Raw genomic sequence first — 18,088 nt, 5'->3', positions numbered from 1 at the left:
GAAATCGGTAAGAACTAAAGATAAACAAGCAAGTTGAAACATAAGCAAAGGACAGGAACAGACATTTCTGTAAGAGGAACTCCCGAAGGCGGAGAAATGCAGATCAACACGATTAGATAGCACTTCCAAAGAACAAGTGTAGAAAAGGGAAAAATAATAACTTTCCAGTGGAGAAACCTGGAAGCACCATATGAACCATGTGGTTGAGGGTAATCATGTCACCAGTAGTAAGTCACGTGGGTAGCACGTGCCCCCTGATAGGATGTGATGAGAAGGGCACTTCACCTCCATGCTATCCTTCCTCTACACCCATGATCATGAGGAAAACATAGATAAGCCCAAATTAAGGACATTCTGTAAAATATCTGATCAGTGTTTCTGAAGACTATCCAGGTCATAGGGCCAGGAAAGGCTGAGAAGCTGTCACAGACTTGAAGAGACTAAGGAGACGTGAGGAATAAATACAATGCAGTCTCCTAGATGGGATCTTGGACTAGAAAAAGGACGTTATGAAATCTGAATTAATCTGGAGTTTAATTAATAGTAATAATCTGAAGCACTCTTGATCACAGGGTTGAGTTTGAGCCTCACATTGGCTATAGAGATTGCTTTGGAAAAAAAAAAAAAACAAGTAATAAGCCAATGTTGGTTTCTTAGTTTTGACAAATCTGTCATGGTAATATAAAATGTTAATAGTAGGGGAAATTGAGTGAGGGGTATGTGGGAATTCTCTTGACTTGTTTGCAACTTCTCTTTTGATTTAAAGATATTCCAATGTAAAAAGTTTATTTAAAAAAATGCTGAGACACTATTTTATACCCATCAAATTAATGAAGGATAGAAAGTCTGACTCAAACAAGTATTGAGGAAGATATGGGAAAGGTGGGTCTCTTATACTTACAGGTGGGAGGGCAAAAGATGCCTTAGGAAGGGGTGCCTGGCTGGCTCAGTCAGTAGAGCATGTGACTCTTGATCTCAAGGTTGTGAGTTTGAACCCCACATTGGGTGTAGAGATTAAAGAAAAAAAGATACGTTAGGAAAACACTTTTGTCTAGTAAAGCAGAGAATATACAAACCCTACAATCCAGAAATCATTTTCAAGTATATAGGAGAGGAATTCTTTTTTTTTTTTTTTTTTTTTTTTTGAGAGAGAGAGAGAGGGCACAAGTGAGCAAAGGTCAGAGAAAGAGAGAGAGAAGTGGGGGTCACCCGAAGCAGGGCTTGTGCTCACCTGAAGCAGGGCTCAAGCTCCCCCGATGTGGGACTTGAACTCACAAACCAAGAGATCATGACCTGAGCCAAAGTCAGACACTTCATGACTGAACCATTCAGGAGCCCTTAGGGAGAGGAATTCTTAAGCATGTGCACCAAGACGCATGTGTTAAGGGCAATTGATATGGCATGGCATTGTTCACAATACCATAAAATTAGAGCAACTTCAATGTCCATTAAACCTGGATGGAGTGTTTGAAAAATAACAAGGAAGCCAGGATGGCTAGAGCAGAGAGAGGAAGGGGAAATGGTCAGAGATGAAGCCAGAGAGATGTGGGGGCTACATTGGATGGGGGGTCTTAGAAATCATAATGAGGACTTTGGAAGGTCCTGAGCAGAGGGAGGCAGCATATGACTTGGGCTTTAGAGGGCTCCCTCTGGTTGCTTTGTTGAGATGAGACTGCTCAGGGGCTTTGGAATAACTTGGGCAGGAAATGGTCGTGGTTTGGTCCAGAATGATGGCGGTGGAGGTGCTAAGGAGTGCTTGGGTCCTGGACATATTTTGCAGATCTAATTGGCAGTATTGACATGAAAAAGGTTCACTAGTGAAGTCTGACTGAGGATTGACATGAAAGAAAGAACGGATGACTCAGGTTTTTGGCCTGAGTAAGTGGAAAGATGGAGTGACTGTTCCCTGGATGGGGAAGACAGTACGAAAAGCAGGCTTGGGGCCAAGGTGGTGGGGAGAAGGCCTTGAAATTCCCTTTTGGACGTGCTGAGTTTGAGGTTTCCATCCAACAACCAGGTGGACATGTGGAGTATTCAGTTGGACACCGTAGCCTGGAGTTTAGATCAGATGAGATAAAAATCTGTGTATGATATGTACTTAGATGTTATTCGAAACCTCAAGAAAGGGTGAGATCACCAGAGAAATGAGTATCAATGCAGAGCAGTGCAAAGGTGGGAACCAAGCCCTGGGGCCCCAGGATATGCAGAGTCTGTGTAGGAGGCTGAGGAGGAGAGAGTGGAGAAGGGGAGGATTCAGCAACAAGACCAAAAGGCCAGTGGGGTGGAGGAGGAAGGGCAGGGGTGGGGGGGGGGAGCCAGGAGAGAGCAGAGTTTCATCAGCTAATTGAAGAAATGAGTTCAAGAAGGAACAAGTGATCACAAGCATTGAAGGCTCTTATAGGTAAACCAAGAAGAGAATTGAGGAGTGGCTGTTTGAGCAACGTGGAAATGTGGAGGGGAAGTAGTAGGCCTCCCCAAAAGATATCACTTTGGTAAAAGGTTTTTTTTTTAAAAAAAAATATGTATTCATTTTTTTGAGAGAGAGAAAGAGAGAAAGAGAGACACAGTGCAAGTGGGGGAGGGGCAGAGAGAGTCAGAGACAGAATGCAAAGCCGGCTCCGGGCTCTGGGCTGTCAGCACAGAGCACAACGCGGGGCTTGAGCTCACAGCCATGAGATCACGACCTGAGCCGAAGTGGGACACTCAACTGACTGGGACACCCAGGTGCCCCAAAAGGATTATTTTGATCTGAAGGTAACTGAGAAGAAGCAGATGCAAGGAAGGCTCTCTGCCCTCCCCCTCTTTGGATGAAAGGAGGACGCAGATTTCCAAACGTGTCCCTGCTCCTTCTCTACCAGGAAGGACAAGAGTTAATCCCCGAGACAGCCTTAGACCCTTAGCCTGGAGATAGCACCAGAGGAGTCTGTATAACAAACATCACTAATGAACCTTTCTCTATCGTTAGTTTCCCATATGTTTGCCTTCCCACAATTTGCTGCCCCTGGAGACAGGTTCTTTTCCATTGTCTTGTCACTTCCCTAAAAATGTATTGTCCTTTGCTAAGATGATATATAAGCCCAAGCTCCAACTAAACCTTTGAGTCTCTCATTGCTGGGTGCGTGATCCATGTGTTCGGGAACTACTGTTTGCTTTTCCTTTGTTAACCTGTCTTTGGCCAGTCTCATTTACAGGGCCTCAGCTGGAGAACCCAAGAGGGGTGGAGGGAGAGACTTTTTTCCTCTCCAACAGAGGCCATTAGTTACATTGACAAGAGGGTTTGGGTATGGCATATGGGGGTGAAAACCTAACTGGACTGGATTGGGGAGAATGGGAGGTGAGATGATGCAGACAGTACAGACAGCTCTCTCGCTCGTGGCAGTAGCTGGAGGGTGTGTGGGATACAGAGATGTGTGTGTTCAAGTGTCAAAATAATACATTACCCCACAGTAGAAGTTGCCTGCCATTGATAGAAGTTGATGTATATAACATTCATGAGAGAGGTTGATGTCAATAAAAACTCAGAGACTTTTTAAGATTTGATAAAATAGTACATATATCTGATACACACACACACACACACACACACACGTACATGTATATGTATATATACATATATACATGTTGAAAGCAAATATAAGAAACTGTAAGGGACGCCTGGGTGGCTCGGTCGGTTAAGCATCTGACTTTGGCTCAGGTCATGATCTCATGGTTCGTGGGTTTGAACACCCCCATCGGGCTCTGTGCTGACAGCTCAGGGCCTAGAGCCTGCTTTGGATTCTGTGTCTCCCTCTCTCTCTTGCCCCTCCCTCCCTTGTGCTCTGTCTGTCTGTTTGTCTCTCTCTCTCTCTCAAAAATAAATAAACATTAAAAAAAATTTTTTTTCAAAGAAACTAACAGCTGATAATTCAGAGAGGTGAAAATTTTGGTGTTTGTCATATTATCTTTTTACTTTCAAATTGTCTTATAAATCACTAGGGGGAAAAAAGTTTATGGGCCCGAACGTATGAAGCACCTTGCGTGCCATGCCGAGAATGGGGGTATCCAGCTGTCTAAACAGAGGATGACCACGGCTCAGAAAGTTCTCCCTGAAAGCTGTGTGTGTGGCCAGCTTGTGTACAGCAGATTGGAGGTGGGAGTGATACAAAGTCTACTTTAGTGGATCAGGCCGGAGTTTTCCAGAGTGAGGATGGGACCATCGGCTTCAAAACCTCCCGAAACAATAAAATTTCCAGCCCTGGACCCTTCCCTTCCAGCCTGCTAAATTCTAACCTGTCCAGCAGGGCCAAGCAATCTGTATGTGGAACACGGAGCGGCAGCAAGTTCAGGGGACGATGGGAGGCTGTGTTTTGTACCTGGAGATGGAAGTGCCCATGGGATGTCCGGGGGGGAGTGGATGTGAGTATCAAGTTCACCGACAGGTGTTTATCAGCTTCATCATCAAGCTCCCATTGCAAGAAACACAGGGACTTGCACATAGTAGGTACTAAATGTTTATTGAGTGAATTACGATGAATTAGCTTAAAAGCTCCCTCGCTGAATTCCAAATTCTAATTCCTGACCTTCCTTCCAACTCTCTTCTACTTGCCCAGGGTGTGTGTGCTTTCACACTGGCTATCAGCCTAGAGATAAGCTTATGATTCAGTGTTAGACAGACTTGGATCCACACCTGGCCCCTTTTCCCCCCAGCTTGCTGGGCACAAACAGCTCTCCTCTTGGAGCCTTGATTTTCTTTTTTTTTTTTTTTATTAAAAAAATTTTTTTTAATGTTTATTTTTTTTTTTTCTCTGGGCGGGGAGGATGTTTATTTATTTTTGAGAGACAGAGACAGAGCGTTAGTGGGGGAGGAGCAGAGAGAGAGGCAGACACAGAATCTGAAGCAGGCTCCAGGCTCCGAGCTGTCAGCACAGAGCCCCCCGCGGGACTTGAACTCACTGAGCCGAAGTCGGCCACTTAACCAACTGAGCCACTCAGGTGCCCCAGAGCCTTGTGCAAATAATATATCCTGTCATGCATTCATTCTTTCATTCATTCACTCACTCATTAGGGTTCTCCTGCCTGGAGCTGACATCCTGTGGGGGGGGGGGGGGAAATGGCAATAAACAATAAATATAGCAGATAGGTAAATTAGACCGTATGGGAGAATGTGCTATGGGGGAAAAAAGGAGCAGAGTAAGGGCTGAGACTGGGGGGTAGTGGTGGTGGTTGGGCAGGGAGAGCATCGCTACTAAACAGAGTTATCAGGCAGTAGGCCATGTGCAGAAGGGAGATTTATGGGAAGGCTTGAGGGATGTGAGGGAGTGAGCCAAGTGGATATCTGGGGAAGTGTGTTCCAGGCAGAAGACACAGCAAACGCTTAAGGCCCTGAGGCAGAAGTGTGACTGACAGTGTCTGCGAAATAACCAAGAGGGAGTGTGGTTGGAGTGGTGCAAGTGAAGGGAGAGTGGAAAAAAGAACCTTGCAGGGGTGTGAGATTACATAACAAAGGAAAGACGTAAACAGGCACTGAGTGCTAACTATTTGCCGGGAACAGAGATTGACATAGTTCAGTCATTTAATCCTCACTATAACCTTGCAAGGCAGGTGCAGGCATATCTCATTTTATTGCGCTTTGTGGATGTTGCGTTTTTTACAAATTGAAGGTTTGTGGCAACTCTGCATTGAGCAAGTTTGTTGGTGCCATTTTTTCTAACAGCATTTGCTCACTCTATGTCCCTGTGTCACATTTTGGTAATTCTCACAATATTTCAGACTTCTTCATTATTAGCTTTGTTATAGTGATCTATGATCAGTGATCTTTGATCTTACTGTTATAATTGTTTTGGGGAGGCATGCACGGCACCTGTATAGGATGGCAAATTTAAGTGATAAATGTGTGTGTTTTGACTGCCCCACTCCATCTCTCTCCCTTTCCCTGGGCCCCCTTTTTCCCTGAGATACAGCAATATTGAAATTAGGCCAATTAATAACCCTACAGTGGCCTCTACGTGTTAAAATGAAAGGGAGACACACTTCATTCACTTTATTTTTATATATTTTATATATATTAAAAAAATTTTTTTTAATGTTTATTTTTGAGACAGAGACAGAGCATGATCAGGGGAGGGGCAGAGAGAGAGGGAGACACAGAATCCGAAGCAGATTCCAGGCTCTGAGCTGTCAGCACAAAGCCCCATGCGGGGCTCGAACTCATGGACCTTGAGATCATGACCTGAACCGAAGCCGGACACGTAACCGACTGAGCCACCTTGCACCCACACCTCATTCACTTTCATCCAAAAGCTTGAAATGATTAAGCTTAGTGAGGAAGGCACATCAAAAGCCAGGATAGGCCATGAGCTAGGCCTCTTGTGCCAGTTAGCCAAGTTGTGAATGCAAAGGTAAAGTTCTTGAAAGAAATTAAAAGTGCTATTCAGTGAACACACAAAATGATAAGAAAGTGAAATCGCATTAATGCTGATATGGAGAAAGTCTGAGTGGTCTGGCTGGAAGATCAAACCTGCCACAACATTCCCTTAAGCCAAAGCCTAATCCAGAGCAAGGCCCTGACTCTCTTCAATTCGGTGAAGGCTGAAAGAGGGGAGGAAGCTGCAGAAGAAAAGTCTGACGCTGGCAGAAGTTGGTTCATGAGGTTTAGGGAAAGAAGCCATCTTCGGAACATAGAAGTGCGAGGTGAAGCAGCAAGTGCTGATGTAGAAGCTGCAGAAAGTTCTCCAGGAGATCTAGCGATGATAACTCATGAAGGTGGCTCCACTAAGCAACACATTCTCAATGGAGAAGAAACAGCCCTCTGCTGGAAGAAGATGGCATCCAGGACTTTTATAGCCGGGGAGAACTTGATGGCTGGCTTCAAAGCTTCAGAGGACAGGCCAACTGTCTTCTTAGGGGCTAATGCAGCTGGTGACTTTAAGTTGAAGCCAATGCTTATTTACTGTTCTGAAAATCTTAGGGTCCATAAGAATTATACTAAATCTACTCTGCCCGTGGTCAATCAGTGGAACAACAAAGCCTGGATGTCAGCACATCTGTTCACAACATGGTTTACTGAGTGTTTTAAGTCCACTACTGAGACCTGCTGCTCAGAAAAAAAGGATTCGTTTCAAAACATTATGGCTCATTGACAATGCACCTGGTCACTCATGAGCTCTGATGGAGATGTACGTTGAGATGAATGTTGTTTTCATGTCTGCTGATACAATGTCCGTTCTACAGCCCATGAATCCGGGAGCCATTTTGACTTTTGAGTCTTATTATTTAAGAAAGACATTTGAGGGCGCCTGGGTGGCTCAGTTGGTTAAGCGTCCAACTTCGGCTCAGGTCATGATCTCACAGCACGTGAGTTCGAGCCCTGCAGTGGGCTCTGTGCTGATGGCCCAGAGCCTGGAGCCTGCTTCAGATTTTATGTCTCCCCCTCTCTCTGCCCCTCCCCTGCTCATGCTCTCTCTCTCTCTTTCTCTCTCTCTCAAAAATAAATAAACATTAAAAAAATTAAAAAAACAGAAAGACACTTAAAAAATACATTTCATATGGCTACAGCTGCTTTAGATAGTGATTCCACTGATGGGTCTGGGCAAAGTAAATTGAAAACCTTCTGGAAAGGATTCACCATGCTAGATGCCATTAAGAACATTTGTGATTCATGGGAAGGGGTCCAAATATCAACATTAAAACAGGAGTTTGGAGAAAGTTGATTCCCACCCTCATGGATGACTTGTGAGGTTCAAGACTTCACTGGAGGAAGTAACTGCAGATGGGGTGGAAACAGCAAGAGAACTAGAATGAGAAGTGGAGGGGCGCCTGGGTGGCGCAGTCGGTTAAGCGTCCGACTTCAGCCAGGTCACGATCTCGCGGTCCGTGAGTTCGAGCCCCGCGTCAGGCTCTGGGCTGATGGCTCGGAGCCTGGAGCCTGTTTCCGATTCTGTGTCTCCCTCTCTCTCTGCCCCTCCCCCGTTCATGCTCTGTCTCTCTCTGTCCCAAAAATAAATAAAAAAACGTTGAAAAAAAAATTTTAGAATGAGAAGTGGAGCCTCGAGATGGGACTGAATGGCTGCGATCTCATGATAAAGCTTGAATGGATGAAAGATTGTTTTCTTATAGATGAGTAAAAAAGTCGTTTCTTGAAATGGAATCTCCTCCTGGTGAAGATGCTGTGAAGATTGTTGAAATGACAACAAAGGATTTGGAACATTACATAAATTGAGTTGATAAAACAATGGCAGGGTTTGAGAGGATTGTGTCCAACTTTGAAAGAAGTTCTACTGTGAGTAACATGCCATCAAACAGCATAGCAGAGAAATCATTTGTGAAGGGAAGAGTCAACTGATGCAGCAAACTTCATTGTTGTCTTATTTTAAGAAATTGCCCCAGCCACCCCAGCCTTCAGCACCTCCTAACATCAGTCAGCAGCCATTAACATCAAGGTCAGACCCTCTACCAGCAAAAAGATTATGACTTGCTGAAAACTCAGATGATGGTTAGCATTTTTTAGCTATAAAGTTTCCTTTTGTGGGTTTTCAAATACTCCTTTTTAAAAAAAAATGTATTTAACTTACTTTTTATTTTTAAGTAATCTCTACACCCCACATGGGGCTCAAACTCATGACCCTGAGATCAAGAGTCATATTGTTCTACCGACTGAGCCAGCCACAAGTCCCAAATAATCCTTTATTGAAATATTTTCGTTCGTAGTTCTTAATGAGCTGGGCATTCCACTGCACCACCATTGACGTCATCAGAGTGGCAGCCATCAACATTGCAGCCCACAGATTGGGCAGTCCCAGGATCCCTTTAATGGTTCCAGAGAGTTCTCTGGCTAAAGATCTGTGCTGCATATGACGGCCAGTGTTGACAATCTCATCAAAAGTGATATTTCCACTGTGTTTAATGTTTTTCTGCTTCTTTCTGTCTCTTGGTGGTTCCCTGAGGGCTTTGATAATTAGGGCCGAGGCAGAAGGTAGCTCTTCAATCTGGGTCTCTCTGTTCTGAATGGTCAGTTTCACTGTAATCCTCACACCCTTCCGATCACTGGTTGCCTTGGCAATGTCATCACCAACCTTTTCTGGAGATAGACCTAGGGGGCCGACAGGTCCAGGGCAGACAACTTCCCCAATGGTGCACCTCAGGTAGATGACTTTGATCTTGTTGGGGTTGAACTGAGGTTGCATGGCGGAGGTACCTGGTGTCGGATTAATCCGGACTCGAGATGACCAAAAACAGTTGCACCTTCACCTCCTGCAAGGTGAAAGCCAAAAAAACCATAAAGTATTTTTTAATAAAGTTATGCACAGGGGGGCCTGGCTGGCTCAGTCAGTAGAACATGTGACTTTTGATGTCAGGTTGTGAGCTCAAGCCCCACATTAGGTGTAGAACTAACTTACTTAAAAAAAAAAAAGGTAGGCACAATGTTTTTTGTTTTTTGTTTTTTTTTAATTTTATTTTTGGGACAGAGAGAGACAGAGCATGAACTGGGGAGGGGCAGAGAGAGAGGGAGACACAGAATCGGAAACAGGCTCCAGGCTCTGAGCCATCAGCCCAGAGCCTGACGCGGGGCTCGAACTCACGGACCGCGAGATCGTGACCTGGCTGAAGTCGGACGCTTAACCGACTGCGCCACCCAGGCGCCCCTTTTTTTTTTTTTTTTTTTTTTTTTTTTAGATATAATGCTATTGCACACTTACTAGACTGCACTATACTATAAATATAACTTTGGTACGTACTGGGAAACAAAAAAATCTATCTGACTTGCTTTACTGTAATATTCACTTTATTGCAGTGGTCTAGAAATGAACTTGCAACATCTCTGAGGCATGTCTGTATTATGGTTGTACCCACCTCTTTTTTTGAGAGAGAGAGAGAGAGAGAGAGAGAGAGCATGTGCATAGAGGAAGGGCAGAGGGAGAGGGAGTGAGAGAACCTTAATTGCTCTATGCCCAGCTCAGAGCCTGATGAGGGGCTCAATCTCACAACTGTGAGATTATGACCTGAGCCAAAACCATGAGTCAGATGCTTAACTTATAGAGCCATCCAGGCACCCCCCACCACTTTTTAAAAATGTGAACTCTACGTCCAATGTGGGGCTTGAACTCATGACCCTGAGATCTAGAGTCACATGTTCTACTGAATGAGCCAGCCAGGGTGCCCCCTCACCCACCCACCTCTTATACACATGAACAAACTGAGTGACAGAAACAAAATGTGACCTGGTCATGATGTACAACTATTAAGTGACCCAGCATATTCTTTCCTAATACCACACATTATTTGCCACATATCTGTTGATGTCATAGCTACAGCAATTCTGTAAAATTCCCATCACTTTTAGTGAAAAGATTCAATGAGGGGACAGAGGAGCAGACATGGCCTAGGCAGGGGGAGATGCCACCCAGGGTCCAAGCATCCTGAGACTGCCCTAGATCTGCAGGGGGAAGGGTCTGCCCAAACGTGACTCTCTGAGTCAAGAGAAGTATGGGCCTTGAATGGTTAAAAACCGAGGACTTGCCAAAACAGGGTTATGAATATTACAGTATATTTAATATTTAGCTCTAATAAGATCATGCTTTTAACATGCATAATACACAGTGATATGATTTGTCTGAAAGTCTTAAATTCATAGCACAGTATATAGGTGGGGTGGTCTCATGATGGAACCAATTTCGCAGATGTGAAGGCCTTCCTTCTAGACTACCAATGATTCTTTGTGACTGAATGTGTAACTTCAGGTAGTCTTAACACCAAAAGTCTACATCTCAGGACACACAAAGAAAGATAATGATAGGGGCGCCTGGGTGGCGCAGTCGGTTAAGCCTCCGACTTCAGCCAGGTCACGATCTCGCGGTCCGTGAGTTCGAGCCCCGCGTCAGGCTCTGGGCTGATGGCTCGGAGCCTGGAGCCTGTTTCCGATTCTGTGTCTCCCTCTCTCTCTGACCCTCCCCCGTTCATGCTCTGTCTCTCTCTGTCCCAAAATAAATAAAAAACGTTGAAAAAAAAATTAAAAAAAAAAAAAAGAAAGATAATGATAAATATATGTGGTGTTGCTAGGTGCTGCTCTAAGCTTTCCAACGATTCCTGTGTACAACCATGACCTCTTGAATCTTACCAGTTCCAATGGACGCCATACATTCAAATCTCAGTTCCACTACTGCTGTGGGTTGAATTGTACCCTCATAAAAGATGTTGAAATTCTAACCCTCAGTACCTGTGAATGTATTTGGAAATAGGATTATTGAAGATGATCAAGTTAAGATGAAGTCATTAAGGTGGGCTCCCATCCATCTGACTGGTGGGCCTTGTAAAAAGGGGAAATTTGGGGGCTGATTCCCCTTAGATGGCTCAGTCGGTTGAGCAGCTGATTCTTGATTTCTGCTCAGGTCATGATCTCGTGGTTTGTGGATTCAAGCCCTGCATCAGGCTCTACACTGACAGAGCAGAGCCTGCTTGGGATTTTGTTTCCCTCTCTCTCTGCCTTTCTCTCAAAATAAATAAAAAAATAAAAAAGGAAATTTAGACCCAAAGACAGAGACCCAAGGAGATCACCATGTGAAGACTGGATTTATGGTGCCACAATCAATGAACACCAAAGACTGTCAACAAACAAGCTAGGAAAGGGGCAGGGAACTGATTCTCCCTCACAGCCCCAGAGAAAAACAACTCAGCTGACACCTTGATTTTAGACCTCTGGTCTCCAGAGTATGAGACAAATTTCTGTTCTTTCTTTATTTTTTTTAAACAATGTTATTTATTCTTGAAAGAGAGAGAGAGCTGGGGAAGAGCAGAGAGAGAGGGGGACAGAGAATCCCAAATGGGCTCTGTGCTGACAGCAGAGAGCCCAAAGTGGGGCTCGAACCCATGAACCAGGAGATCATGACCTGAGCCGAAGTAAGGATGCTTAACTGACTGATTCACTCAGGCGTCCCTCTTTATTTTTAAAGAATGTTTTATTTATTTTATTTTGAGGGGGTGGGGAGCAGAGAGAAAAATCCCAAGTAGGCTCCACACTCAGCTCAGAGCCCAATTTGGGGCTCAATCTCACAAACTATGAGATCATGACCTAAGCCAAAATCAAGAGTCAGACCCTTAACCGACTGAGCCAAATTTTTTTTTTTAACGTTTATTTATTTTTGAGACAGAGACAGACAAAGCATGAATGGGGGAGGGTCAGAGAGAGGGAGACACAGAATCTGAAACAGGCTCCAGGCTCTGAGCTGTCAGCACAGAGCCCGACGCGGGGCTCGAACTCACGGACTGCAAGATCATGACCTGGGCCGAAGTCGGCCGCTTAACCGACTGAGCCACCCAGGCGCCCCCCGACTGAGCCATTCAGACACCTCAAATTTCTGTTCTTTAAGCCACACAGTTTGTGGTACTTTGTTACAGCAGCCCTACCAAATGAATGTAACTATATACTAAGTTTTCTGATCTGCAAAGCTGGAATCATAATAATGGTTCTATATGCTGTGCTGTATTCTAAATACTTCATGTAGATTATCTCATTTAGTCATCATGGCATCCCTCCAAAATAGGTACTGCTACTATTTCCACTTTACAGATGAGAAAGCTAGGGAACGGAGAAGTTAAGTAACTTGCTCAAGGTTATATAATAACTAAATACATAAGGTAATAATATATCCTTCACAAGACTGTTAGGAACTCTTCATGAGACTGCAGATGTCATGTGAAAGCATTTTGCAAATGGTAAAGCATTTCACCCCTGTTAGTTAGACTTTCTCTTCAGTCCCTTTTTTTGCCATTTCTGACTCTTCCTCTTCTTACGCGTACTTCCTTCCCTTGGCGACAGGGGTCGCTGCGACGAGAGGGCGCTGACAGGTCTCTCTAGCCTGCTGCGCTGGCTGCTCGCTGGTGCCTATAAATTGCAGCCCCGGGCTTAGCGAGGCATCAGTGCACCGCCGCCGGGGCTGGGGCCGGGGCTGGAGCTGTCATTGGAACTGGACGCGGCGGACCTGAAGCTGGGCCGGGGCGGAGCGCCGCGCTGCGCCGGGGCCGCAAGGAGGGGTGTGTTGCTGCCGGCCCACCGCGAGCCGCCCCCAGCCCGCGCCGAGGTGCCCTCCTGCCAGGCCGCCTGCCTCCGCCTTCCGCCTCCCTCCATTTCCCCGGAATTTCAGCCCGGCGCGCCTGCACCCCGGCCCTTCTCAGGGTGGGGAAGCTCCGGGCCGCTTTCCGGCTTCACTCCTTCCTCGCAGGCTGGGCTCCCAGCCCCCTCTCTTCTTTTCCTGGATTGGCTCCCACCCCTTTCGTTCCCCTTCCTTTAGCTCGGGCTCCCTGCCCCTTCCCTTAGCTGAGTCCCAGCTCCTCAGTCACTTTCCTCAGCCAAGGGTCCCAGCCTTCCCTCCTCCTTTTCCTTGCCTGGGGTCCAGCCTATCCTGTCCCTTCCTCTGTCTCTAGGGTGCAGTCTCTTCCCCCACCCCTTTTTCCAGGCCTGGAGTTCCAGACCTTTTAGTCTCTTCCTGTGGTCCTTTCTGGGTCCTTGTCCCCTTTCCCCAGTTTGGAGTTCTCCATTGCAAACCCAGCCTCCCTCCATTCCCAGAGATCTGCTTCCACACAATTACCTCTCTAAAACATGAACTTTTCCTAGGAACTGCCCCAGACTGTCTCCTACCTGCTGACCCCTTGCTACCTATGTCCCAGGTCTTACTCTCACTTTGCTGACGGTCAAGGCCTGCTGAGCCAAGGGATCAGCATGATGCCTCTGTGGTCGGGCATCTGTGGCCGCTCTCCCCCACGAATCTTCCCTTCATTGCTCATGGTGGTAGCCTTGGTGGGGTTGCTTCCGGTTCTCAGGAGCCATGGCCTCCAGCCCAGTCCTACTGCCAGCACCATCCGAGGCTCAGAGCCACCACGGGAACGCTCTATTGGGGATGTCACCACCGCCCCACCGGAGATTCCCCCCGAGAGCCGGCCTGTTAATCATTCCGTCACTGAACACAGCATGAAGACTCGAAAGGCCTTTCCAGTCCTGGGCATCGACTACACACATGTGCGCACACCCTTTGAGATCTCGCTCTGGATCCTGCTGGCCTGCCTCATGAAGATAGGTAAGTCCAGTTTGCTCCGACACTTCTCATAACACCAAATTGGTGAGCCTGTTGTCCCATCCTTACCCCTTGAGGCTGCCCGGGAATAAGGGTCTGGACCACTCCAGCCTCCATCCAGCCATCTTTGTTCTTCTCAGACTTGAACTCTGTGGTCTGAGCCTTCCCGAGATCGGAGCCAGCTTTGTGCATGGGAGAAAGCAGGATTAGAGCATGGGATGCTTCTGGTACTGGGTACTTTGAGCAAGGGCTCCAGGCCTGCAGGTCTCCTCTGGCTGGGCCAGACCCCGAGGGGAGCCAGGCACCTAGCTGTGTGTGAGCCAGAGGAGTGTCTTCCAGCAAGTGGCACAGCCTGCTCTGTCAACAACAACCAGTGCAATTACATGCTTCATGGGAGGGCGTTCCAGGATGGAGTGTATATCTACTTGGCCTGTCTGAGGAGTTTAAGTATAGCAGGGGACCCGTGTGCTGGAGACCTAGAAGTGTGGCGGAACATGAGGGATCCCCATAGTATCACCTTCCCTTTTTCCCAGAATGTTATCTGTCAGCTCTGCCTGCCCAGGCTGGCTGGGAGCCCCTGAGTCAGTTTCTGGCCCAGGAATGCCATCCCTTATACAGTTTATGGGACTGGGGCCCTGGAAATTTCTGAAGTCTGTTTTGGAGGTGGAAGGGGAGTGGAGGAGGTTGAAGCCTGGTCTGGCCCCTGCTCACCTCCAGGTTGGCACCCGGCTGTGTCTCAAGGTGCCGTATGGGCTGGCCAGTCATGCTGGCCACCCACTCAACCAAGTGGGAGAGGGACAAGTGGATTGGCTTGGGATGCTCCGGTCTGAAGAGACTTTGAAATGTTCTTTTTGGGAGAAGGAACTAGAAAAGTTGTTCCCTCCCCTCCCTGGGCTCCCTCCCTCCTAGGCCTGAACACTCTGTTCTGCTGGGTGATTGATGGAATTCACCGGAGCCTGAATAGCCCAGAAGTCCCTGGAAGTGTGTGTCCGGGGGGCTTTGGAAGCTGCCTTTGAGTTTTTAGCTTCAGCTAGCTGTGGAAGGCATGAGGATCGGGGATGCTGCAGATTTGGGTTTGGGGAGTTGGTGACTCTTGGTAGGAAGCCTTGCAGCTTTTCCAAGGGCGTGTAGGAGCTGAGTGGTGATGCCAGGCTTGTGTGAGGCAGACTCTGGGACATGCTGCAGGAGGACACTCTGTTTTGACAGATCCGGTGGCTGGCGTGTAGCTTTGGTGCTGTGACGGTAGCAGGGCCTGTATATGGAGCTGGGCCACCAGCACCTATGCCCTGATGGCAGCCAGCTTCCTGGTAAAAGTCAAGGACTGGGCAAGAGGAGCTATGTGTACTGATTCTGACAACAACATGACCTTGAACAAGCTGGGGCCTTTTTCTGCAGGTCTTGCCCAGCCGTGAAACTGGCAAGAATCTCTAAATGTGACCATATCAATTGAGTCATGAAACCAGTGTCTGAATTTTTTGTAAGAAACCGGTGACCATGATGTGTCATTTGTCTGTGTAAGATCAGGAGGAGACCTGATCACAATCACTGTTCATAAATTGCCCTTCTCTCTCCATTTCCCTCACCTCCCAACGACATCTGGCATTGTGTTAGGGCACCGGGAGCTGGTACACACACTGCCAGTCTCAGTGCCTTCTATTGGGACGACAGTATGACCACAGAGATCCTACTCAGGGCAGTAAGGAGTTTGTCCCTGCAGGCCTGATATCTGTTTTTAATGGGGTCAGGCTTGGCCTGCTTTGTCCCCACCGGAACCTGTGCCAGGGACCCTGAGCAGGTGGAGAACAGAGATGATGCCATGGCAAGGGCATCAGTCTAGAAAGTTAGGACTTGGCTTCTCATCCCACCTCCCTCTGTGACCTTGGGCCAGTCATGCCTCCCCATCTGTCAGCTGATCTTTGGCCCCTTCCAGGACCGACATTTCTGCCATTCCACTGACTCGGGTAACCCTGGCACGTCATTCCGCCTTGGGCCTCAGTTTTCCCATTGTAAAACGAGGAGGCTGGATATGATCTCCGAGGGCGTTTGCAGTTCCAAAAGTCTGTGTCTCTGGCTTGGAAGGGCGTTCTGAAAACAGAGGGGCCCTAGCACCTGGCCATTCTGGGGAAGAGAGTCAAGAGAATTAACGACCAAAGGATCTCAAGGGTCCCTGTTCAGGTGGCAAAAGTGAGCGCCCATTTTTTCCCTTTCCCTTTGCAGGGTAGAGTTCCGGTTAGATAAAGTCTCCACCACTCTGCCACTTAGCCTGTCTGAGCTTCAGTTTCCTCATATATAAAAATGGGGGAAGTAATAGTACCTAGTTATAGTGCTGCTGATGTGACAGTGACATAAATTCATGCATGTACAGTCAACTGGGTACCTACAGGAAGCACTCAGTGAGTGGCAGCTGCCCCTGTTGGTATTTTAACCACCGAAGGCAAGTGCATCCCTGCCTCAGCCACCCATGTGCCGTGCCGTCTTCCTGTGAAGTTGGAGGATTACAAATCTCTCAACCCTAGGCTGCCACTGGGTGTCCTTCCTTAAGGTTTCAGGGTTTTGGGTGTGTCCTACCCACTGTTCTTCTTTTCACTTCAGCTGCCTCCCGGGCTGGTCCTGGGGGGAAGGGAGATAGCACCTACTGACTTAGGGGACGGGGGTGGGGGCTGAGGCCACACTCCCTCTGCACGCCCAGATCCCCAAGCACCTAGGAGTTCATTCTGGGGTCTTGCCTGTTCTCCCAGCACCGCAGTGTGGGTAGGAGCTGTGTTGGAGCCCTCATTCTGTCATCTCTGGCAGCTGCTTCCCTTGCAAGGTACCCCTCCTTTAAGATTAGAAAGTGCCGTGTGCAGTTCTCCTTCCTGCCCTGATCATTGAGCAGAGCCTCAAGTAGACCCCGTTGGAGATGGTTGTGGGAGGGTGGGATTGGCCAGCGCTGAAGTTCTAGAGCAATGCCTCTGGGTTCTTTTCTAACTGGCTCAGGGGGTGACATCTGGCCCGTCTCTGGGCCTCTTTGCTCCTTCCAATAGTCAGGGATTCTTGACTTTTCCTTGGTAGGGAGGGGCTGGTGGTGTGGCAGGGGGGAGTTTAGACAATTGGGAGTCTTGTGAGAATGACCCCCAAGAAGCCTTAGGCTGTGTCTGCCGCTGGCCCCCTCCCCACCTTGTGATCTGGACCCTGTGTGAATTCCACTTTGTCCCCGGTTCACCGGACTCCCAGTCTAGCCTTTTTCCAAGGGAAAGCCTCACGGTAACACAACTCACCACTGGCACCCCCTGCGTTTGTTTGCCCATATCCCTGACCTGGAACTCCTGGCAGAGGCCCGAGAGCCCATAAGGCAGGTATTCATCTTGTCTCTGGACCAGAGACAAAAAAAAAAAAAAAAAAAAAAAGCCTTCCTTTGTCTCTTCACATGTTATAACAATTTTTTTGGTTTTGGTCTCTGCAAGGTGTATCCTGCCATTTCCTCCTTAAACAAGTTGTGCATAGAGGAGGTAGGGGTCACTACTGCCCACTTCACACACCTGGATATCAGCCCCAACGACCGGTCTCCTGTAAAAATAAGACCAGAACTCCCCTCTCCCACTTCTCAGGAGAGAGATACAACTTTAAAGGTCACCTTGAAACTGTCTCAAGAAGCCCAGATGGCACTCTCTAAAAAGAAAGGGGTGATCTTTTTCTCTTTGGGAAAACAGCTGCCTGACGGCAGGGCAGTGGGAGGGGAGGGCCAGCTGGGGGCTGGGAGGAAGCCTTCAGGTATTGAATATGTGTCTCCAGAAGCGTCAGGACACTTGGAGGGCCTCGACTGGTCATGCTGCTGGACTTCGTTCACCTGAGCTCCCACCCCTGCTCCTGCAGCTCTGGGAAAGCAAAGACAGGGTCAGAAATCCTGGGCCCTGTCCCTGCCCCTTGGTACCAGTGACCTTGGCCAGGTGCCTCATTTCTCTGTACCTGACTTGCCTCACTTGTAAGGCGAAGATACTGTATCTGCCTTCTAAGACGGGTATAGAGGACAAACGTGGGAATGCCCAGCCCAGTGCCCTGCTGATGAG

The 18,088-nt window shown here is 47.7% G+C and overlaps 1 protein-coding gene and 1 pseudogene across 1 annotated transcript in view; one reads left to right on the top strand and one right to left on the bottom strand.

Moving 5' to 3' along the window:
• Nucleotides 1–8,688: 8,688 nt before the first annotated feature.
• Nucleotides 8,689–9,197, bottom strand: LOC102964686 (annotated as a pseudogene).
• A 3,705-nt stretch (nt 9,198–12,902) lies between these two features.
• Nucleotides 12,903–18,088, top strand: part of SLC9A1 (solute carrier family 9 member A1) — a 48,381-nt gene continuing 43,195 nt past the window's right edge. The window contains exon 1 of the mRNA XM_042995739.1: nt 12,903–14,045. Coding sequence (XP_042851673.1) covers nt 13,691–14,045 — 355 coding nt within the window. The 5' untranslated portion in view covers nt 12,903–13,690. The remainder of the gene's footprint in view (nt 14,046–18,088) is intronic.

The sequence above is a fragment of the Panthera tigris genome, chromosome C1 (genome assembly GCF_018350195.1).
Source record: "Panthera tigris isolate Pti1 chromosome C1, P.tigris_Pti1_mat1.1, whole genome shotgun sequence".
Classification (NCBI taxonomy): domain Eukaryota; kingdom Metazoa; phylum Chordata; class Mammalia; order Carnivora; family Felidae; genus Panthera; species Panthera tigris.
This window is presented reverse-complemented; position numbering and strand designations above follow the sequence as displayed.